Source organism: Candoia aspera, chromosome 2 (assembly GCF_035149785.1).
Source record: "Candoia aspera isolate rCanAsp1 chromosome 2, rCanAsp1.hap2, whole genome shotgun sequence".
Lineage (NCBI taxonomy): Eukaryota > Metazoa > Chordata > Lepidosauria > Squamata > Boidae > Candoia > Candoia aspera.
In genome coordinates, this window is record NC_086154.1 from 59,670,067 (window position 1) to 59,694,547 (window position 24,481).

Genomic DNA, 24,481 nt, shown 5'->3' on the forward strand with positions numbered 1-24,481 from the left:
TATGGAATTCCATTTTGGACTCAAAATCCCTTTTGAACAGAGACTGTGTCCATGTGGTGAAAGAACAAATGAAATGACTGAATATGTTCTTTTGTATTGCTCCCTCTATGCAGGTGCTCACCAGGAATTACTATCCCCATTCTTCACTAAACATCCTGGTTATTCTGACTCATTTTATCTTAAGTTGTTATTATCTGATCAATGTGATTTTATGTCATTGACCACAGCCAAGTGCTGTTATATAGTTTGCACAGTATGTCGTAGCATCTCCTCAAATTTTTCTTAGATATTTTAGAATTTTATGTTTTTCTCTTTTTATCCTAATTAATTGTAATTTTGTTTTATTTGCTGGTCTATGATTGAAAAAAGATTGATTGATTGATTGTACTTGTGTATAAGATTGTATACTGCCTATCTTGTACTTGCCTTAGCAGTAATATATCACACATTTTACATACTAGACGTTATTTTTAAAAAATGAGGCAGAAAATGCAGATTTGAAATAGTTCAACATCCTCCATATCTATTTTAGTTCACAAACTAATGATAAAAAGTTGACATATTACTTCTTAAATTTGTGATTAAAGTAATCATATTGAGAGTTTATCTACTGAAAAAGACAAATAGTGGGAGCAATCTTTTTGGTTTTCTTCCTAAAAATGGGTAGGGTTAGGGTTGCTATAATTAATTTGTTAATAATAGCTTAGACCAGATTCAATACCTTAACAATTTCTTCACCACTGACTTGCCGCAGTCTTCCTAAAATATCCATTACACGATCTGGATAAGCTTTCCATTTCAAGAGTGCAAGCAGATCCACTGTACATAAGAGAAAGGAAATAATGTATAAATAAGTATAGAAATAATAGCACCTTATATAAAACATTCTGAATACACTGATAACAATTTTTGTGGATCTTTAATTTTTTGTCTAGTACATCGAGTCACATAAATTATTTAACAGCTATAATGTGGAAGGGGGGGAAGACATCAAAATCTTCCAATCTATTCCCTGCCCAAAGGCCATATTATCTATACAACATCCATTATTGTTTCCAGATTGTTACAGCTAGAGAATAGGTACATTTCAAAAAATAGTTGATGAGCATGGGCCTAGATAAGTCATGTATTCAAGACATTTACTGTAAAGAAGAGGTATAAATATAAAAATCATTACCTAACTAACCTGAGAAAAATATTTCTGCCCTAAAATATGAACAAAATATAAAATATATTTGCTGAGTCATTCTGAGAAACTGTTGGACACAACTGTGATTAATACTTGTAACTTCAATTTCCTTCTTCTCTTGTTTTCACAGTATGTGAACCAGAAACATATTAATACAAATGAAAGTGCATTTCACTATTATATTCAAGTTGATATGGAAGAAAGAAGGCTGCTGAATATCTGTAAGATATTTTACTTTCCAAAATGAGGAGTTCAGCCACAGAAGGCTATACATTATCTTTCTCTCAGTAGTTTTAAAAATTGTAACACTGATCATGAAGTCTAAAAATGTTATGAAAGCATGTTATTTAGTAGGAATTTGCTCTTCTTTCAAGGTCTGTGCCATCAGGTATTTCTATTTCTAATATCTTGCTGAAATAAAATTGTTTTTTGCTTCCTTTTTAATTCTAGTAAACATCCTTAGTCATTTCTGAAGGCTATAAAAACAATATAACCAGAGGTATTTATTGTGTATGAAATCACAGGTAATCTTTCTTCATCTCTGATTTTGCTACTCATTAGGTATGTTCACGCATGAATGGATTTTTAAAATCATTATTATTGAACAAACTGCAGTGGCTTCTATCATACATAACTTAAAGATATAATGGCATAGCCAGATTCAGAAATGATGTCTAAATCAGCCTTAATCAGTATTGTAGGAATATGTCTTATCTGGAAATGCCAGATTTAATTACAGTAGGTGGAAGCATCTAGCCAACTTGGTTGATCTTGGAAAAAACCCTCAGCAGGTTAGGACCTGCTTTGCACTTGGATGGGAAATCAGCAGGAAATTCCAGTGCTAGAGGCTAGTCTGGCTGAAAAAAAAATTCCCAAAAAACTCAAAGCCACATCACTTTATTGTCATCAGGAAAACTTACATGGGCATGTCCATGTAATCACCAGGAGTGTCCTAACAGTCAGGAACCACACTGTTACAAGGAATAGGTCTCTAGTGTTTATTACTGCTACATTAGACAGAAAATCCTAACAAACTGAAGAAGCGTGGGGAAAACCCAGACAGATAAACCCCGAAAGTCAAGGCGGGTCTGATCTGTGTCTCTTTGAATGGCTGCTTAACTCCTCAGTACTACGTATGCATTTTCCCCCCTGGATAGGGGCCCCCTCCTGCTCGCCATCAGTACTCATGACATCAGTCAACGTCAATAGGAGGGGATCATTGCATCTTTATCTGTTCTGCTTTTATCCAAATAGTATTTCCAATATCCAAGTAGCAGCAGAAGCTAAATTTGGTCAGATGTTTAGAGGACCAGTTTAATTTATTGTAGAATGTGGTTTTTGCTTGTTTATTTGTAGAGATTTGGGTGAAAAGTATTTTTGTATATATAGCTGCTCTTACCATATACACTGGAAAGAGACAGTTATCTCACAAAAAGAAATTAGGAAATAAGATGGGATTTAACCAATAAATAAGCCAGGATTTATAAGTTAACTAAAATCATGGTTTCAAATTTATTTTTCTAACTCAGAGAATAAACTAGTGTTTATTTTTCTAACACTAGTTTATTCTCTGAGTTACTCAGATATTCAAACAAACTACAGTTACATAAAACAATTATAAGCTTAATGGCTTATGCAGACCAGGCCATTAAGAAACCAGTTTCTTTTTCTTACAATTGTCTATTAAGTTTCAGTATTTGCCCATTATAAAAACCTGAGCTTTATTAGCAACCCCTGAAGACAGAGGTTGAACATGGAAAATGTAGCTTCTCTCTGCACTGATAGGTGAAATATTGTAATGCTGTAAATCACCTAGAGTTCACTTGGATATTTACTGGTGGTATATATATTTCATTAATAAATAATAAATTATCAGGGCTACTTGTTATGAATATGTACACTCTAAATCCTGATTCTTTGAATTTTTATATTATTATTAAAATAATTGTTTAATTATATTTTATTTTGCTACAGTATATATATCTGCTTGTCACAACTGAGATTGGGAAGTTGACCACAGCAAAAGGGTATTTTTTTTAGTTTGAAAATATCTTCAGTTTTGTGTTTCACAGCTGTTTCATACGTACAGAAGCAGAGTCTTTCAAGTACAGATACAAGCAGCAGGTAACCAAATCTCTCAGAACCCTCTTATATGAAAATCCATGTCAAGCATCTATTTAAGGAAGTCCATTATGCTTGAATGAAAATGTACACTATGAATCATCCCTCTATCTTATGAATTTCTGGAATAAAGAAGTGCTGTACCATTCTGGGTAAGTTTGGTAGAAGACAACTGAGTAGAGATTGAAAAAAACTCTTTGGTGCTGCGCTGGAAAATTAAGCTTGAAGGGATGTTGGGACAACCATTATAGTCTTCTTTGCAGCATGGAAGACCCAGGTAGAGTGCATGGTTATTGAATGTGCTGTTTTCATCACACTGGAGACATAAGAAAAAAATTGTTCAATTTGTTGTTTTATGTTATACACTGTTAGGTTAATCAGTTTATACTGAAAAGCTGCACTGATTCTATTCATGCATATATTCTGCATAGAGAATATGTACACCCTTTATGAATTAATTACATAATTTAGGAAACCATCACTTTAACTCATATGATAATCAAAAAGTTACATGTATCTGCCATTAGAATTGGCTTCCTTTTAAATATCAGAATCAGAATAAACAACTTCTTTCAAAGTTTTCACAGGGATATCCCTTTGATCCCAAAATGCAACAGTTTTCATTTATTTTACCTGTCAAAGATTCTAAATATCTGTTCTAGCTATTCAAATAAAAATATCATTCTTTGCTAAATGGAGTGCTTTTTCAGACTCTGTGTGGGATACTCAATTCTATCCAAAGGCAGTAACGGAGCACCCCACAATGGTGAGTTAGGAACCTTTTTCCAACTTGTGTCAATATTGTGCTTAGCTGGTTCTAGTATAAAACAAGAAAAAGGGAACAAAGATTTTAGTGATACTTTTTCATGATTATTAACTGCAATATTTTGATTGTTTATTTAGAGAAATTTAAAACTGTAACATTCTTTAAAATTTGGAATTCCAAACCTGCAAGCTTTTATGGAACAGATGTGTTTCTCCACATTAAATATAAGCCAAAGAGGAAACACCATCATGGAAGGACCAAAACACAAAAAGAATGATAAACAATAGTACCTTATAAACATAAAGCTCATGAATATCATCAGATAGGGTAGTGCCATCATCTCTCATTAATGGTGTAAATGCAAAGCCAAAGAGCTTCTTTTCTCCTTTATCTTTTGCTGCAATAACAAAATTAAATGTTTACTCACATTCTTGAAGTGACAGACTAGGACTTTGGCTTACCTGTAACAAATGGAAAGCTAATATGCTGTGGTAGTCACAGTGCATAAGTATGACTAAAGAAACCAGGGTTCTTTTTTTTTTAATAGTAATTTTATTAAACATTACAATTAAAAAGATAAAAACTAATACAAACTAAAAAAAGAATGAAAAAGAAAAGAATAAAAAGAAAAAATAGAAAATGAAGAAAAGAAAAGAAAAATATAGTACAGATAGTCCTCCCTTAACTACCACAATTGGGACCGGAATTTAGGTTGCTAAGCGATGTGGTTGTAAAGCGAGACAACACATGACAGCATTGCTTAGCGATGGCAATCCTGGCAGTCCCAGTTGCCGTTGTTAAGTGAATGCCCTGGCCATTAGGCGAGGCAATTTACTGCTGGCTTCCCACAATCAAATCAATGGGGAAGCTGGCAGGAAGTTGTAAGCCCCAGATGCTGCCAGGTGTGGGAGGGAGCAAGGGGGTGCAAGAGAGAGTTGGGGAGGGTGTGTGGGAGCGCAATGTGGGTTGGGTACATGAGGGCCTCAGAACCACTTGGATTTTCAGCCCCAGAGTCAAGAGGCTTCAGAAGCCTCTCCACTCTGGGGCTGAAAATCCTCCATGGCTGAAAATTCTACTTGGATTTCGGGTGCAGCTTTTTCAGCACAGAGCTGGCTGACGACTCCGTTAGAGGACTTCCTGTTGTCCCTGGGGGCGGGATTTTGGCATGGAGCTTTTTCAGCCAGCTCCATGCCGAAAAACTCCATGCCAAAATACAGCAGGATTTTCAGCCACAGGGAATTTTCAGCCCTGGAGTAGAGAGGCTTCCGAAATCCAGACACCAGAGAAGTGACAGACTAGGCAACAGAAGCTGCTACCACCAGCCAAGGGGACTCCCGCTCGTCTCTGAGGCTGGCTGAAAAAGCTCTGTGCTGAAATTCCACCCCCAGAGACAAGAGGGAGCCTCTCCATGGGCGGCAGCAGATTGATATTGCATCATATGATTGCCATTTGCAATCTTCCCTGCCGGCTTCTGCATTGACTTTCAAGGGCCCAGACTGCGACAGCCATAATTTTGGGCACAGGCCCTAAGTCCCTTCATTCAGTGCTGTCATAAACTTGTTGCTGAATGAATGGTCACTAAGCAAGGACTACCTGTAAAGAAAAAGAAAAGAAATATATAAACAAATGACTTCCCCCTTCATCACAAGTATAAACAATTTTAGTAACTTATCACCTTCTTTTAAAATACAACAAATGATTTCTTCTCAACCTGATCTCTTCTTCCCATATCTCATCTATAAACAAATCCTTAAAACCTTGTTGTTCAGTCCTGATCAGCAAAAGTCCATTTTTACCTTGATCAAATAAACCCACTTTATATTCCTTCCTTTTACTTTCAACAATCTTGATCTTTAATCTGTTCAAATTATGTCCTAGAACTTGATTTCTTTTCATTTTTTTTGTCCCTTCTCACAAAATTCTTCAAAACTTTAACAAGTCTCTTTTGTAAATCCAATATAGGAAAGTTATCCAAATCACTCTTTTGGTTTGTTATTTGTAAATCTGTTTCAATTATTAAAACATCAACTGGTTTCATTTGTACATAGCATCTTTTTCCATATCATTCTTGTGGCCTGTCATTTTTAAATCCACTTTCAGATCAGTTTCAGTCTTGTCTGGTAAAGCTTGTTCTTCTTCCATAACATCTTTTAACACAGTTTATCTATAATGGCAGACATTCTTAAAATTAATTTCTGGGTCCATTGTTCACAAATATCCTTCAATATGTCTAATGCTAAAGTATTTTGCTCCATTCTGTATTAGTGAGTCAAATTTAAGTGTTCTTCTCCTTTAATTGTAATCTTTAGTTCCTTCTGGTTCCCTCTAGTGTCCAACCTTCAAAGTCCCATCCTGTTTTTTTTAAGGAATTCAAAAGAACAGCATTTTCCCACAGGAAGGATTCTTATAATTAATTTCAAAATCTTATTTCAAATTCATCTGGACCCTTAGTCCATTTGTAACTTCCCCAAATCAATGTTCTAATCACTATTTTGCTGTTTACTCCCCAAAAGAGAATTTTTTAAAGTCCTCAAATTTATATTTAAAACTTCTTTAGCTAAGGATTGAAGGAAACTCACCTAGTGCTAAAAAAAACTAATCACTCCAAAGGTTCCTAATAGCTGAAAAGCAATTAACAAGCCATTTCCAAAAGCAATTAGAAAAGGAAGTATGCAAATCCAGTGTCCTTTGAAAAGGTGCTGACCTCAGCTTGGGCTAAGATTGCATTCTCTCATCTCCCATGGCTCTAAACCTGCTGGAGGTGCTGTCTTGCAGTCTCCTTGGGAGGAGGAAATTGTTTGGAGCACTGGAGGAGCAACTGTCTGGAGCATTCTCCTTGTCCAGAGAGAAATTGCAAACAGCGGGTCCACTCACCATTCCACCACAGTTGTCGTCAGTTTACCATTTCTTCCCCGGAAAGTCCCAAGAAACCAGGGTTCAAATCCCCACTCAAACATGTAATTCACTGGGTGATTTTGGACTAGTTAGTCACTACCTGACATGTCATAAAGTTGTAAGAATAAAAAACACTGCTTTTAACCAATTTATAGCAGTGCAGCTATAAGTTACATATGTTCCTGCAACTATTGCTCACTGAAATTGGTGCAATAATTTACCCTATCATATATTTTCAAATGATTTCCTGCTCCATGCACTAATCTACTGAAATAAATACAAGATATGATAGTTAGATCTACTGCAGATGTAGAAACATGTTATACTCACTGGAACAGTGTCTGAATTCAAAACGGAGGTGAGACCCACGGAATCTATCAATGGGAATTGGGAGTTTGATGACTTCTCCCCAGCGAGGGCTATTATTATGATAGAGAACAAAGGAATGATACACACTCCTATTAGGTTCTCCTGAGCCTAAGCTAATGCAGTCCTGGGGAAAAAAATGTACAAGATAAGAATAGTAAAATAATACAGTAAACATGACACAAGATACTAGGATACTAACGATCTCATGTTAACAATACAAGGATTTTGTATATTTCAATTATGTTGTGCATGTAGCCCCTTGTGCCAGACTGTCAATTCACATTTTCACAGAAGGGGGAGAGAGAAACTCTGTCACATACTCCAGTTCCTTCCTCTGCTGGATATAGGACACATTTGGTTTTCCATTTCCCCAACAACCTCTGTAGAAAGCTTGGCATTTCCACGAAGCTAGAGTAATCCAGGAGTCTTGAAGCAAAGGATAATTTTGCTTTAGAAAGTTACGTATTTCTGTAGAAATAGGTAAACCACCCAGCCAAGAATATTGTGCTAGGTTTGATTTGTTTTCTGTACTTAAGTTGTCTAGACTTAAGTACATCTTTGGATGAGGAAAGTATATTTTTGTATTATAGGAAGGGACGCGGTGGCGCTGCGGGTTAAACCGCTGAGCTGCTGAGCTTGCCGATCGGAAGGTCGGCGGTTCGAATCCGCGCGGCGGGGTGAGCTCCCGTTGCTAGTCGCAGCTCCTGCACACCAAGCAGTTCGAAAACATGCCAATGTGAGTAGATTAATTGGTACCGCTTCGGCGGGAAGGTAACAGCGTTCCGTGCAGTCATGCCGGCCACATGACCATGGACGGGTCCTTACGGACAACGCCGGCTCCAAGGCTTAGAAACGGAGATGAGCACCGCCCCCTAGAGTCGGACTCGACTGGACTTAACGTCAAGGGAAACCTTTACCTTTAACCTGATCAGGAAGGCTTTAAACTAGAATGCAAGGGGGTAGGAATAAGTGAGTAGCAGATTGGCTAGTAATGGATTATATATAACAGAAAAACTGTAGTGCAGTGACATTACCAGTTTAACAAAGAAACAAAGAAAATACAAGCATAAAAGGGAGGTTGAAGAAAGCGAGCCTAACCCATTATCTTAAATGCCTCTATACTATTGAACAAGGTATGGGAAACTAGCAAGATGAGCTTGATGTCATAAGGTACCAAGGCATGTATGGCATAATAGGGGTTACAGAAACATGGTGGGATGAATTCTAGCACTGGAACCCTGGGCTTGATGAGTATACCTTTTTTCAGAAGAACAGGCAACTCAAGAATGGATGGACATGGTGTTGCACTGTACAGGTAGCCCTCACTTAACGCCTGCCCTGTTTAGTGACAGTTGAAAGTTACAAGGGCACTGTAAAAGTAACTTTACAACCGATCCTCACACTTACGACTGTCGCAGCATCCCCCATGGTCACTTGATTGTGATTTGAGTGCTTGGCAACCAGTGAGTGTTTATGATGGTCTCAGTGTTCCATGGTCACGTGATTGTCATTTGTGCACTTCACAGCCAGCTTCCAACAAGCAATGGAGAAGCCAGCAATAAGTCACAAGTCACAGTCATGTGATCTCTCACTTAACGACCACTGGTGGTCGTTAAGTGAGGACTACATGTATATCGAGAATTAATTTGCTTGTATACCATCAGGGCTTGCATATAGCCCTGATGGTAACATAAGTGCTGAAAGCACCTGGGTTAAGATTAAAGGGCAATCCTTTAACAGAAGATATTCTTTCAGTTCTGACCACCAAACCAGTCAGAAGAGATAGATTAAGATTTGTTAAGGCAGATAACTGAAGCCTCAGAAAACAATGAAGTAGCTATAATGGGAGATTTCAACTTCTTGAAAAGGAGCTAAGGATAGTGCAATCTCAAACAATAGCAATGAAGAAGAAAATCATGGGGCACATAAAGGGACTAATGTGGTTGAATGGGCAGCTCACAAAAGAGTTGAAGTTAAAGAAGAATGCTTACTGGAAATGGAAGGAAGGGCTTACAATCAATGATTAGCCCAGAAATTTAGGAATGAGGTAATAGAGGCAAAAACAAATAATGAGCTAAGACTAGCAAGAGAAGCAAAGTCCAGCAAGAGTTTCTTCAAATATAGCAAGAAAAAGATAATGGATTTGGTGGACTCACTGCTTATTTCAGATGGAGACATATGAATAGATGACCAAGAAAAAGCAGAGGAATTCAACTCCAATTCTGCCTCTGTATTAACATCCCAAGGAAATGATGAATTGAATAGCATGCTGGGAACGAACACAATAGGGAGATGCAGATCAGTAAGAATATAGTAAAGGATCTTCTAGCTAATTTGAAGGCTTCAAGTCCCCGGGTCTTTATGAAATACACCCTAGAATTTTTGAACTTCTGAGTGTGAGACTGAAGGCCATTCTGGAAGAGGGTCATCTGATGGCAGAACATACAAATCATCACCTGGAGATGTATTAAATAGTCCATGGAAGTATCCATTCCAAGAGTCAGAAGAGAGTCAAATTGTTATTAGCAAGGTTAGATTTTACTGAGGATTGGGAGATGAGGTACCAAATAGACAGTGATCTTTATTTGTTACTTAGCTCAATTCTTTAGCACGTAACTTTATTTCTTATTCTTTAGAAGCCTCTTATAACTCTTTTTTAGAGTATGAAAGGTTTCCGTAGAAGAGAGACCATTGTAAACTACTTTTTGTGTCTCCTTCAGTGATACAGATCTCAGCTGATTATTTGGACTACATATCAAGTAATGCTTCCACCTCTGCTAGACAAACTACTCCATCTTCCGAAAGACCATCCACTCTCTCCTCAGGTTTTACAACAAATTTTGTTGTAGAACATTGCAGTATGGTGTAATAAACTTTCCAACCCAGTATTTATAAACACCATTTGAAATTCTACTGCTCTAAGTGATTTGGGATACAGAGCCCATACATATTAATGGTTTTGTATCTTACTCTCTCATAGCTAGGCTTGGTCAGAAAGATGGTCAGGTGCTTGGGGGAATAAGTATTTTCTCAATAATGCCTCATGCACACATCTCACCTGTTATTTTCTGTGATCAAGTAACTATTACCCTCCCTTTAAAAGTTGACTCCACCAGTTTCTTCCTTGTAAGTGTCTATGTCTCATTTTATAAGTGTTGTTGTTTATTCGTTTAGTTGCTTCCGACCCTTCGTGACTTCATGGACCAGCCCACGCCAGAGCTTCCTGTCGGTCGTCAACACCCCCAGCTCCCCCAGGGACGAGTCCGTCACCTCTAGAATATCATCCATCCATTGCTTATACTGGGCACAAGAAAACTCTACTTTTAATACATAGCAAGGAAAGATAGGTGGAGGTTGCCTTCCTGGTGGATTGGGGGCAGCTTTAGGACAATGTTTTGCATTCCTGTCCTTGAGATGTGGTCACTGACTGAGAGATTGTGGGGAGGCTGGGAAAGTGTTGTAAGGGGTATTAGGCATAAACAATGGCACAAACATAAGGCATAAACAAGAGACAGAAAGGCAGTTCCTTGGCAGCATTTCTTATGAACGGCATCTCAATCCAGATGGCAAGAAACCTGGAAAAAAATGTTCAAATTGTTTAAAGAGACTCTGCCTTAATGATTTCTCATTATAAATGAGGATGAGGAATTCCTCTTGCAGTTTCTAACGTTCTGTATTTACTCCAAGACTAGTGTTAAGAAACCTTATTGGAGGCTGTGTAATTGGAGTCTGTGTAATTTTTGCTTTTTTGATGTTCTCCAGCTATGTAGGCCTTGACAGTGACTCCTGCTGGGACAAGCTGGCTGTATGGATCAGAGATGGGTAGGACAGAGAAACCAACTTTAATGCTTGTTTAAATAAATAAAATACTAGCATACCAACACCACCCAACTCTAAAGTTGTAGGTGATTATTTTAAATTGCTTCATATAGATCAGGGAAGAAATTCTGGATATGATTTTCTGGATATTACTGAATTATAAATTCCAAGAGCCCCAGTCTGTATGTCCAATGGTAATGGAAGCTAGGAATTGTAGTTCAGCATCCAGGCACAAGTTAAAAAGCAAGTATCAATCCCTGAGAGATACCACAGCTAAATCACTAGTGGCTGTCCCCTGAAAGTGGGGAGACAAGTAATACCACTTGTGAACCAGCTGCCATAATAATATAGACAATGAAAGAAGCAACGCTTTGTTTGTATATAATTTTGTTCTTTGAAAGAGCCCCATACTTTGACCTATTCTGCTTTTCTTCCTCATACTTTCTTCCAGATTTTGCAACTCAGTTAATACAAAACACTGAAAACAACAGCTAGTAGCTATTCACAATGTTGATACAAGATTTTATTTATTTACTTATCAAATTTATATAGCCACCCATCTCATGGATGTACTCAAATGAAGAAGATGGAAAAGGTTGTTCCATATATGGAGAAGCGGGGTATAGAATCTATGAGATGGAAGAAATGAGATGTAAGAAGGGTTGGCACATATCCTAAAAAGGGGAAATGATTACAAATCTGAGAGGAGGAAGAATCTGCACTTTGCCTCATGGACCAGGTTGTTGGTTCCCATTTTTCCCAGAACCACTCTTCCACCTGACCCTGTTTCTGGGAAACTGACAAAGAAACTATGGATGGTAAGAACTTAACATCAGCTTACAGCCAGAATACACCAGGAAGATCTGAAGAGATTTCTCCTCCCTGATTTTTTTAGCTTTATTTAAATAACATAGTAGAAGGGTATATCTTGAATGTTGTGGCAGGGAGAATGGAACATACTGAATGAGATATCTTGGGAATAATAGGTGCCAATCTGGTAAGCGTATTGCTGTGATATCCTGGAGCCAATCTGGAACCACATCACTATCACATCCTGGGGCCAGACTTGGTACAGATTTCCCTGGAGGCTGAGGCTGACTTATGAGCTCAAGCTGCTAATGTGGAAAGCCTCAGAGGGACATTCCAAGGTGCTGGTTGACTGAGTCAAAGTATGGACTCACAAAAAAAAAAAAGAGAGAGTAGAAAGTAAAGAAAATGTGTGTGTACACTCTTAGCGCAGGGTGGACACAATAATAGTTTAAGTGTTAAAGCAATTCAGTAAAATTATATGATCCATAAAGGTAACTGCCACAAGAAGTTAAGAAGAAGCAAGTAAGTGTGTATGATGGTTATGGATACCGATAGAGGGTTTTCCTCAAAGTTCTTATGGGTGCTCATCCCCCTCACCCCTGGTCTAGAATCTATTGCCTTGCTCTAACAGGACCATGTGAGTGTAATCTAAAATGTTTAAAATAGATGAATACAAAAACTTCTTAGAAGAAACTGACAACTGATTCCATGTGCTCCTATAATGTGGGCAGGGTAAATCCTTCAATATTATTACAATAATCCAGTGATTTTGGCTTTAAGGTGTAAGAAAAGAGAAGATACAGTTTTTATAATATTCTGTGCAATGCAATAAAATTTGAAATGTGTAGATTCAGTGGAAGGATCCTTTGGGAGGGTTATTATAGTTCAACATGCAAATAATATTGTTTAATGGTTGGAATCCTCATTAAACTCTGACCAGAGTGTAAAATGAAATGGGGGAAAACTATGTTACATTTTCATGAACTTTTTGGTGAAAAGATGGAACAGTGATACAATGATAAATTAAATGGTCCATCTAAGAAAATGAGTTGGTGCTAGATATTCTTGGATAGAAAATAAATAGAGCAGATTTAATCATGCAAAAGAATCTTGAATCATAGCATATCAGTGAAATGAGCAATTTTCCTAACTGAGAAATAAGCCTATTTTTTGTTTCAGTTCATCAGTAATTTGAAATGAAGATTTGATTAAGAATTTCAAACCTTCCATGTATAAAAGATTTTAAATTTAAAAGAATTTAAAGCCAATAATTTAAAGAATTTAAAAGAATTTAAAGCCAACAATGACCGACCTACATTGAATAAAGAATGTAAATATTTACCTTTAGAATCTCTCCATCTGCATACAGAACATACATAGTTATTTCTATGTTCTTTTGAACACTTTTTCCACCTCTCTCAAAGTCTCCTTTCTCTAAAATCAGGTACAAATCATTCCGTATATCACCTATATATAGGCAGAGAAAATACTTTTAGAAAAGAACACATAACAAATTATTCTTCTGGACAAGCCAATGATATTTTCTTCACTATTTTGATGAGAAGCCAACTCATTCCAATTGTAAAATGAATAGTTAATAAAAATGAACATTTTATTACCAGTGTATTACATTTGATGGCTGTTAGTAATGCTTTATGAAGTCTGAAATCAGGAAACCAGTTATGAGACAAAGGTCAGGGAGAAGACATGAGGTAAGATTTTCATATTCCTTTTAAATTATCTAGTTAACAAATAAATGGTCAAACCACTCACGATTGTTCTATTTGTGCATAGATACCTAATTCATAACCTCTTGTAGACATAAAGTCAATACTCTAATTTTTACTGCCATTCTCCCATCCCCTCTGTAGGACAGATCTACCCAGCAAAATCTTTCAAGCAACTACAGTGGTGCTTAAAAGTTTGTGAACCCTTTTGAATTTTCAATATCTCTGCATAAATATGACCAAAAACATGATCTGTTCTCCACACAAGTCCTAAAATTAGATAAAGAGAACTCAAATAAACAAATGAGTCAAAAACATTATACTTGTTCATTGATTTATTAAGAAAAATGATCCAAAGCTACATATTTGTATGTGGCATAGGTATGTGAGCCTCTAGGATTATCAGTTCATTTGAAGGGGAAATTAGAGTCAAGTGTTTCAATCAAAGGCCTCTCTTGCATTGGCGAATGTCAGTGTTCATGAGACAATCATCAGGAGAACACGGAACAACAATGGCTCTGGGTGTGCATCGCAGGGTTGCAAGGAGAAAGCCACTACCCTCAAAAAAAGAAACATTGCTGCCCATCTACAGTTTGCAAAAGACCATGTGGTTAAAACAGAAGGCTACTGGAAGAATGTTCTGTGGATGGATGAGTCCAAAATGGAACTTTTGGGTGTGAATGAAAAGCGTTATGTTTGGTGAAAGGCAAATACTGCATTTCAGCATAAGAACCTTATCCCATCTGTGAAACATGGTGGTGGCAGTATCATGGTCTGGGCCTGCTTTGTTGCCTGTGAACCAGAACAGCATGCTGTCATTGATGGAACTATGAATTCTGAATTGTACCAGCAAATTCTACAGGAAAATGTCAGTGTATCTATCTGGGAAATGAAGGTCAAAGAGAAAGTGGGTCATATGTAGCAAGACAATCACCAAAAATGCACAAGTCATATGACTAAAGAATGGTTAAAGCAGAAGAAAGTTAATGTTTTAGAATGGCCAGATCAAAGTCCTGACCTTAATCCCGTAGAAATGTTGTGGAAGGACCTGATGTGGGCAACTCATGCAAGGAAGCCCACCAACATCTCTGAGCTGAAGTTGTTTTTTAAGGGGGAATAGGCTAAAATTCCTCCAAGCCAATGTGCAGGACTGGTCAATAGTTATTGGAAACGTTTAGCTGCAGTTATTGCTGCCCAAAGGGGGTACCCAGTTACTGAAAGCAAAGGTTCACATAATTTTGCCACAGACAAAACTGTAGCTTTGGGTCATTCTACTCAATAAATCAATGAACAAGTATAATGTTTTTGACTAATTTGTCCAACTGGGTTCTCTTTATCTAGTTTTAGGACTTGTGTGGAGATCATGTTTTGGGTCATATTTATGCAGAAATATTGAAATTAAAAAGAGTTCACAAACTTTTAAGCACCACTTATGCTCAGAAACAACTGGCAAAATTCTGACCTGAATGATACTCCTCTTGCCACAATTGTGCTTTTATTTTCCTTTCATCCCAAAACAACCAACTTTACTAATTCTGCAGACCTATAATTTTCCTAAAACATTCTTTATCAATAGTAAGTAAAAGCTGCTGATTTTTAACATACTAAGATTTATACTTTGCTAGAACTTTTTACAGATAATTTCTCACTTAGAATTTTGCTCCACTACCCTTTCTAGCATTGATAAATGCATATCAAATAGTTAGCCTACACCAAGAGTGCAAAATGTGTGACCTTCAGGCTATATATAAACTGCCAACACAATTATTGTGCCCACTAAAGACTGACCGAGTAAATTTGGCTGATTTTTTGTTACAGTTTAAAGAACTTTTAAAGGACAAAATGGATGGCTTAAGCCTTGCAGAGGCTAAAAGTACCTATTTTCCCAACTACTCAGCAACATTTCAAATCCTACCCCTTTAGAAGGATGGCCTTGGTGTACTGTGCAAAATCTTATGTGGCTCCTGAACCAATGGACATTACTGGCTTCAAATATGCATTAGTTAAGGTTGTGTAATATACACCTCAAAACAGAGTTCTAGAGATTCCCACTGGATCAGAATATTATCTACAACTGATTAATCCCTTCTATCTGTAATAAGGTAAGTCCAGGGGTGGGGGGCAGTTGGCTATGTTCCTGAGCAAGAACTGTCTTCCCCTCAAAGTGAAACAGAGAGGGAGGAGTTTGCTAGAGGTTTTGTTCTTCTGAATTTCCCTGGGAACAACAGCTGGCTGTAGTAAAAGAAAAAAAAAAGGAATCTAAACCCTTACCCCATGTTTTGTTTGTTTGAAATGCTTCTATGCTGCTTCAAGTTGTCGGTAAAATCAACAGGAAGCAGAAAGGAATCTAACTCTTCCAGACTTCTGTGTGTAGTGACTAACTAGATAGAAAATAAAACCAAACTGTATCATCATTTTATATGTTCAAGTAAAGCCTGAGTGCATTGTTCCTTGGTTCATACTGACTCTTTTGAGACATCATAGTTTTCCGTAATTCAACTCCCATCCATGTTTCTCTTTGCTATGGAGTATTCTTAATAAAATTTAAAAAACTATTTTAAATAGATATTTGGTGCCAAATTGTGTTTTAGGATTTGTAATCTAATATCTGGTCTAATAGCAGATACTGAGCTGGTATTCCTCCTACTACAGGCATTTTATTTCGTTTGGCTTTGCTCTTATATCACTGCTTGAGAGGAAGAAAAGAAGGTATATATTTTGCATACATATTAACATAATCATTAAACTATTTCCTTTCAGAGTAAGCAACATTATGCAGAGCACAGAAAAGAATTAAGAAATAACAAGCCAAAGAGGTTAAGGCAAGAAATAAGAAAAACAAAAGGAAATATAGCTAAATTGAATTTACAGCAATCAAATTCATTAGAATTCTCCATACCTTTCTATCTTTGGAAACCCTCCTATTTTCTACCATGTTCATACTCCAGTTCACACACTGCCCTTATTTCTTTAGGGGAAAAGAAAGTAGTGCCAGCTATGAAAAAGAAGAGGTGGCAACTACAGCCAAAGGCAATAACTGCTGCATCCATCATCCCCAGGTGTCCTGGTTGGATGTGGCAGATACAGCATTAGATCCATTACATGGTGGCAACAAGTGGATCTCTGAACACAAGTAGCAACTCTGGTAATCACATGATACATTTAGGGTTTTTTTCCCCCCCACTTTTCATTTTACTCTTTTGGGTAAGAAAAACAGGGTAGACAAAGCAAACACGTGTTATTTTATTTCTTTTGGGAAATACAGTCATGGTAGAGCTTGATTTAATGCATGCTCCTAAGAGAAGACAGTTACTCAGAATCCCAACCCTGCACAGGGGGACATTAAAGCTAAAATGTTAGTAGCAGAGAGTGAACAGTCAGTCGAGTGGGATGCCAAACAGGACTCAGATTAGGGCATGTAGTTGATCCCTATGATATAGTATATTTTAATTTCAAACTTGAATAAAGGAAGTTGGAAATGGAACAAGAACAAGAGTGGGAAAAGCTCCAGATGGAATGAAAGCAAGAGAAGCCTCAGATAGAGAAGAAAATCCAACTTGCCCAGGAACATCAGAAAGAATATGACTAGCTGACCCTAGGAGTGCATACACAATTCAGGCAAAACAGGTGGTCTGAAAATCTAACACAGGGGGCAGAAAGTAGACAAGCTCTATAACTGTATTGCTTCAAATATGGGGAAAAGGGTTACATAAAAAGGAATAATTCTTATTCTTATTATTTAGATTTATTATGGCCAACATTCCAAAAGACTCTGGGCAGCTTACAACATTAAAATATACAATTAAAACAATTTAAAACATAACAACAAACCAGAAGAGACTGGATTAAAAAGCAATTTTTTTAAAAAAAATTAGAAGGGCTCCACAAATGCACTAACCCCAGGCCTGGAATAGGTGGGTGATTGAGGCCCTGACACAGATTGCTCCTATGTGGACTCGCTTTGTGTGCCAATCCAGGGGAGCACCTTAGTTTTCTGAGGAGCTCCAGAAGATGAAACTCCAGAAGCAATGCCTGGAGCACCACTAGAGAAAGACAAAGAGTGAATCTGGCTGAACATGAGTAAGAGCCCATATTTAGGCCTACATCGTGTCAATAAGGGCAATGAAATGCTGTTATTTCTCTGCATTATTGTGTCTACCGAAAGCCGCCCAGCAGCCCTGTTTAGAGTGACCTATTCCCTGCTGGCTGGACCACCTGAAGGGCTGAAGTGAGGAGTATTCATATTATCTGGCAGATAAAGTCATCAGATTCATTCAGAGTTAGACTCTGACTTTGTCAAGAACAACTTTGCCAAGAACAACGAAGAGTCAGTCCATTCAAACTCCAGTTCTTTATTTGCTCACACCGTATAGACAGAATCTTGCCAGACTAAAGCTACTCTACCTAACTAAGGGGAAATAACCTGGGGAACTCTGGGGCAGGGCTATTCTGAACCTCTTAGTTTTCCCATCATTGCCACCTGCACTGTGCCTCCTATCTCCTCCACCTCCTTGGAATGTGCTCCCTCCTTCCTGAGAACCAGCAGCACTGCTGAAATCCACCACAGACTGGGCAGGACCAAGTGAATTGCCCAGGGCACAGACTTCTGAGATTATATGGACTGAATTTGATTCTGTGATTCCTGATGAAGTAGACAATGTCCTCCAAACTGTTAGCTTAACCACCTGTTTGTTAGATGCTGGCCCCTCCTGGGTGGTCAAGATGGCCTCAGAGATGACCAAGGGATTGGTCCATGCAATGATATTGTCCTCTAAAGGAGGGTGTACACCCTCTTCTCAAGAGGCCATCACTGACCTTCCATTCTGGACAATTACTGTCCAGTTTCCAATCTTTCCTTTGTGGAGAAGGCTGTAGGGCAGGAGGTTAAGTGAGTTTTGCTGGTTGGTTGGTTTTTATTGTTTTTTTTCCTATTGTACATTGGAATTGATTTATGTGCCCTCAGACATTTATTACTTTCTTGACTTGAACTTTCAAATGCCTCTTCACTCTATGACCCATAAGACCCTCAATCTCTTTATCTGAGCCCTTTTCCTTGCATGAAACCAGATTAATATTTGTGCCACTCAAGCCACCTGCTTTATTATGTGATGCCTAAGAGGCTGTGACTTTGTCTTCCTCCTTGTCCTTATATTTGTGGTACTCAAGCCATCTGCTTTATTAAATGATGCTTAACAGGTTGTGACTTTTCTTCCTCCATTAATGAAAAAGCTTCCAAAGAAGGCATGATACTAATGCTCATAATGGAATCAAATGTGCATCTATACATTTAGATATGAAACATCCAATTTGGTTCCAGTATGAATTACATGGCATGGCGGAAAAACAGAAATCACTTCAAACTGCAAGGGAGTTATGTGCACAATATATAACGCAATAACAGGAAAATAAAATGTCTGCACATGTAGTGTCAAAGCATTTACATCAAACTCAACTAGTTTTCAAAATATCATGATTTTTTAAATATTATATTAATATATAATAATTTACTCTTTTAAAGACTGTTTTTAAGAGAATATATGAAAATAAATGTATCATATGTCAAAAATATCACTTAATTAGGACTTAGTATTCTAGAAAATATATCTGGAATTAAACTGTTCTCCTTTTCAATAATATAATTAATAAGCCTTAAGTGCACTTCTTTCCATGAGGACAAGCAAAATACAGGTGTAGAACTTCATGGAGGAAACCAGAAGAATCTCCTTTCTTTGGAGAAAATTTATATAAGAATCCCCTTTCTTTGGAGAAAATTTATATAAGAATCTCCTTTCTTTGGAGAAAATTTATATATGTTACAACAATTTCACGGTAAATAAATAATTCTTCCTGAAAGGTTGGGGCTCCATGTAGTAAATAGAAAATGAATGTAGGGAATACAAACAGCAGGAGATGAAAACAGCAACAGTAGCAACATCAGCAGAAAACCTAAAATTTGATTTTTAAATAAAAAGTGAGATAATAGGAGAGAGGCCTTGGGGTGTTGCCACCTACTGCTCCAAAACAAAAATAGTTTTTCCTAAATAGATTGTCTTAGAGAGTAATGAAATGCTATTTCTTGGTGACCATCTTTGCCCTTTTGCTGCTGGGTATTCCAAGGATATCTCTTAACTAAACTGAGCTGGAATTAGGACGATCCACAGTTCCTTCAAGTATTCTTGTCCTTATTTCATAACTTAATTTCCCCCCATCTTTCCAGAGTAATTTGGGACAGACTGGGGGGCAACAGGAGGGATAGAGAATTTGATTCACTATTATTTGTTCAGCTGGCAAAAAACACCGATGAACACAACACAGTGACGAGAGAATGCAAATCTGGAATTGTGGTATTCCCTTCTAACTGTTCCCTTCCAGAAATATACCCCATAGGAAAGCAGAACAGTCTGAGGTGGGGGAAGCTATGAATGTCTGAACACAGTTCAGAGAGTTAGTTTAGTCAGAATGTGTAAGACACTGGGTAATGGGAAGTGCTTTCTGGCATACTCCATCTGCACAGCTGATTTATATTATATTTATGAATCTCAAACGTTCAGTGAAAATTATGGTGTAAACTATGGTGTAGAAAATGTGAAAAACAGCAAGCAATAAATGGTCAGAACATAATGAAGCAACAACTTACACCCAACTATCTTCACCTCTGTGCCATTAACGGGAAAGAATGAAGGGAAGGTAAACAAAGTGCCAAGAAAATTTAGACAAGAAAAATAAAACCAAGTATTACTGACAGTTAAATGACAAAAAACACACACTTTTTATGAGTCATTCAAAATAAATACCACATACATCAGCTGAGGAAAAGAGAAAAAACGTTTTTTGAGATATAAACTTGTTTGCAAATAGATAAATTAGCAACATGTGTCCATACATGGAATAAAAATCAAGAACCAAAGAGATGTCTTGGGAAAATTCTTAAGTAATCATATGTAATCTTACAGAATATTTACACTCGCTCATAATTTCTAATAATAAAAATTCTTAGCTTGTGGCACTACCTGCTGAGAGTTTAGAAGCTAATTGAGCTTGGATAGGAAACTGCCAGGTAATTCCAGGACTATGGACTAAGTTAGAAGTCAAAAAAACATCCTGAAAGAAAGCGATATCAAACTCCTTTTGTACTGTTGCCAAAAAAACTGTAAGGATCTGTCCATTAAGTCATAAAGAGTCAAGCACAACTTGAAGGAGACTTCACTAATTTTACTTTAATGATAGAACATCAAGAGCCTGGATATTTAAGAGTACTGCACTAGGCTCAGTATATTAAGCTAAGTGTGATCATTCCCTGCATAGTTTAGTTTAATGTTCTTTGACTATATGACTGTACTAATCATATAGAAATAATTTCCTTTCTACTAAAATTGAGATAAAGAAATAATTTTCACAATCTGTAATAGAGTTAATTCTAACTTGAGCAGGTCACAGTGTCAAAAATGCAACTGCAAACTTAAACTGTGCAGTGCTTATACGGCAAGTAGCAGTATAAGAAACACATTGTTATCTTTTATTTAAAATCCCATGGAAGACAAATAGGTCTGAGTTTCAATTCAACATTTAACTAAACCACAGAATTTTTCCATTCAATACAGAGTTGCCAATATTTCATACTGTATCAAGCACACATAATTAGTAGAGCCAATCAATTTTATCTGATTTTTGTACTGTTCTAGGAATAGGAAAACGATTCATTTTGAAACATTGAGAGTGTAAAATTTCATGAAGTGCCCTATTCAATCAGAAAACTCCTTTTTAAAAAACAGAATGGGCTGTTTCCTGCATTCTGGAAATGTACCAAGCTCAGAACACCTGTTTTAAGTGTAAAATAGTCCTTGACACTTGAATTAGCATTTTCATGCTTAAAACAAGAAGTTAGATGAAATTTTACATTCTAAATGTTTTGAAATGGAACATTTATCACAATCTTACATTATCCTTTAATATAAAATTATCATGGTAGATTAACAAAGCAACAATATAATGAAACACTACACAAATTCAATTAAATTTTATCTGTCACTGCCCTTTTTTATTAATTAAAAAATCTTGTACTAAAATTCTGTAGTGACATAGGACTAAAAATCTACTTGGAAGTACCTAACACATACTTTTTTTAACCTGTTATAACTGCTAATTGTAATATTTTTATTAGTACTGTAATTGCTTTCTTGAACTGCTAAAAGATGATGAAAGTCAACTGTTTCAATGAGGAACCAAAACAATGGAAATGTTTAATTGTTTGCTGAAAAGCTGATACATGATCAAAGTGCTTTTGAAACAGTTTTCATTCTGAAAGCAGTTTGCCATATAGCATTAAGAACTGCTATTCAAGAAAATCATACTGAAATCCTGTTAGGCTCACAAAAGGGATTTCATAAGTAACATAATCTTTGCTAATTCAGGCTTTCTTACATTAGTGAACACCTGTGGCTTAAAACCAAAGACAGGCATGTGGACAGCTAGCCAGAAGAGCCATATATTATACAAATGCACTCATTCCTAATTTAAGACTACCTTCTAAAGCATGCTCATAGCATCTAAAGTAATATCTAGAAAGAAAAAGTACTGTGTTAAAACCATCTATAAAAACAATTCATTCTCAGACTTAAAACCTAAGTTGATGTCTAATTGCACAGTTTTCTTTATATGTTAATATAGTCCATTTTGCTCTATCTTATTTTCTTCTATTATGAGAGAAGTAGAGCAGCAAGCATAATCAAGTTACAGTTGGAGTTATAACTGTATACAAGTTATAAAGAGGTTTCATTGAAAAAAAAGACTAAAAAGGACATTCCTGAATTTAATTGAATTATTTCTGTCAAGTTATTTTTGTAAAATATTACTTTTTGCAATTAAATCACTCAGCTACATCTTTTTTTTTAATATGTATTTTATAGTAATGTACTATTTGCAGTGATAAAGACCAGGGTTAAGTAAGTGCTGTAAATGAAGAAATTGAACTTTCATTTGCTTACCAGGCATGATCACATCTGGGAACCCTATTTTTCTTGTAATAGCCACCCCTCTGTTAAAGATAATAGGATATTCTCTTCGAATTTGTTCCATTTCTCCACGGAGAAGCTGAAGAGAAATTATAAGTCCTGAAAAAAATGGAGCAGAATTAGATCCCACAATTTAATCTATTATGAAACAAATAAAAAATACAATCTGCCTAATGGGATACAGAATTATGTTAAAGAAAGCATAATACTATCAAAGAATAGGAAATATCATTATGCTTTGTTTCTGGAAGTCTCTCTAGGCAGCATTAAATAATATAGAAGATTGTCTTCCTCAACACAGTGAAACAGAAGCACAAAACGATTCCAGTACAGTAGTTGTATTCTTTCTATCTTTGCCTACATGAAACTTCAAAAACAATCTGATCCCCCAAACAAACCAAATAAGTCAGTATACAAATCATTAGATAGCTGATGAGCTTTTTAAAATAGTTCTATAGATTGAGTATAAAAAAAATCAAGCTATGTAAAAACCAGAATGTTCATCAAGTTTTTCTTCACAATGCTGTATCTCCGCCCGCCCCCCGCAAAGGAGGAATCAGATGTGATAATAATGCCTCTCTGGCCGTATATGGACACAAGTATATATAATTCAGTTGATAATTAAAAAAAAATAAGGTTACACCAAAACTTTATCATTTATTTATTTCCAAAGCTTATAGGCTGCTCCAGTCAAAACTGACCCTGAGCTGTGCACAATCCCAACCTTCATAATTTACATGTTGGTCAAGTAGCCATATAAATCTATCCAATCAATCAATCAATCAATCAATAAATAAATAAATAAATTCAGATTAAAACAAAATACAGAATCAATTTAACTCCATTAGAAACTATATCTAGGACAAGGAATATAACATAATCAACCTAACCAAATTTTTAAAAGCTTCCATTGATCGAGGAACCAATTATTCTACCTCCAGGGTATATTGGCATAGCCAAAACTTTCTAAATTCCAAAAGGGAAAGGGCCATCCAGATGTCCAAGAGAATGCTATTCCAAAGGAGAGGAGCAAATAGAAAAGACATGTATTTGCAACCCAGGCAAATGGTAATCCAAGTGAGAGGACACAGAGAGCCCATCCTACGCCATCTTATCAAGTGGGAACATGTTAGTAGGACAAACTGGTCTCACAGATATCAAGGCCTTGAACCAAGAAAGATTTAACTAAAAACCAGCACTCTGAATTGTACTCAGAAGCAAAGCAGTAACCAATACAGTGCTCAAAACAATGGTGTTGTATTAGTAATAACAATTATTATTATAGAATGATATGCACTTATATCTCATAAATCTATGCAAAGAATAGAAATAAAGGAATATCAATTAAATTAGAATATACAATAATGTAAAGTAGATACATTAATATCTAGGCACTTCTAACTCTAAGGGAAATAATGGAATACAAACAGGTAATCACTTTACAATAAAAATAATAAAGTTGACCTATAAAACCTACTAATAATATATAACTAATTAAATCAAGTAAAATTAAGCCAGATACAATTTAAAAGACAGAGAGGCCTGTCACTGAGGCCAGTCCAGAAGCCACAATTCTCCAGTCAGAATCACAAATCCTCTATTCCTCACAATTGAAAAGTTTTAAAACCAGATTTAAAGAACTAAAAAATTGTTGGTCATCTGAAGAATAAGAGGGACCCAACTCCAAAACTTGGAGAGCAATCCCAAATTTCCTGTTAGAGTAGCAGGAACAGCCAAAAGTGCCAAGGAGCTGGCTGAGTAGATTTTAGGTGGA

General features: G+C 36.5%; 1 protein-coding gene across 1 annotated transcript in view; it reads right to left on the minus strand.

Annotated features, from left to right (window-relative positions):
* The window catches only part of DOCK3 (dedicator of cytokinesis 3), a 222,706-nt gene that overhangs the window by 122,571 nt on the left and 75,654 nt on the right, over positions 1-24,481 (minus strand). The window contains exons 14-19 of the mRNA XM_063292863.1: positions 22,681-22,806; positions 13,312-13,436; positions 7,302-7,464; positions 4,367-4,473; positions 3,455-3,626; positions 722-819 (exon numbers count right to left, since the gene is read on the minus strand). Coding sequence (XP_063148933.1) covers positions 722-819; positions 3,455-3,626; positions 4,367-4,473; positions 7,302-7,464; positions 13,312-13,436; positions 22,681-22,806 — 791 coding nt within the window. The remainder of the gene's footprint in view (positions 1-721; positions 820-3,454; positions 3,627-4,366; positions 4,474-7,301; positions 7,465-13,311; positions 13,437-22,680; positions 22,807-24,481) is intronic.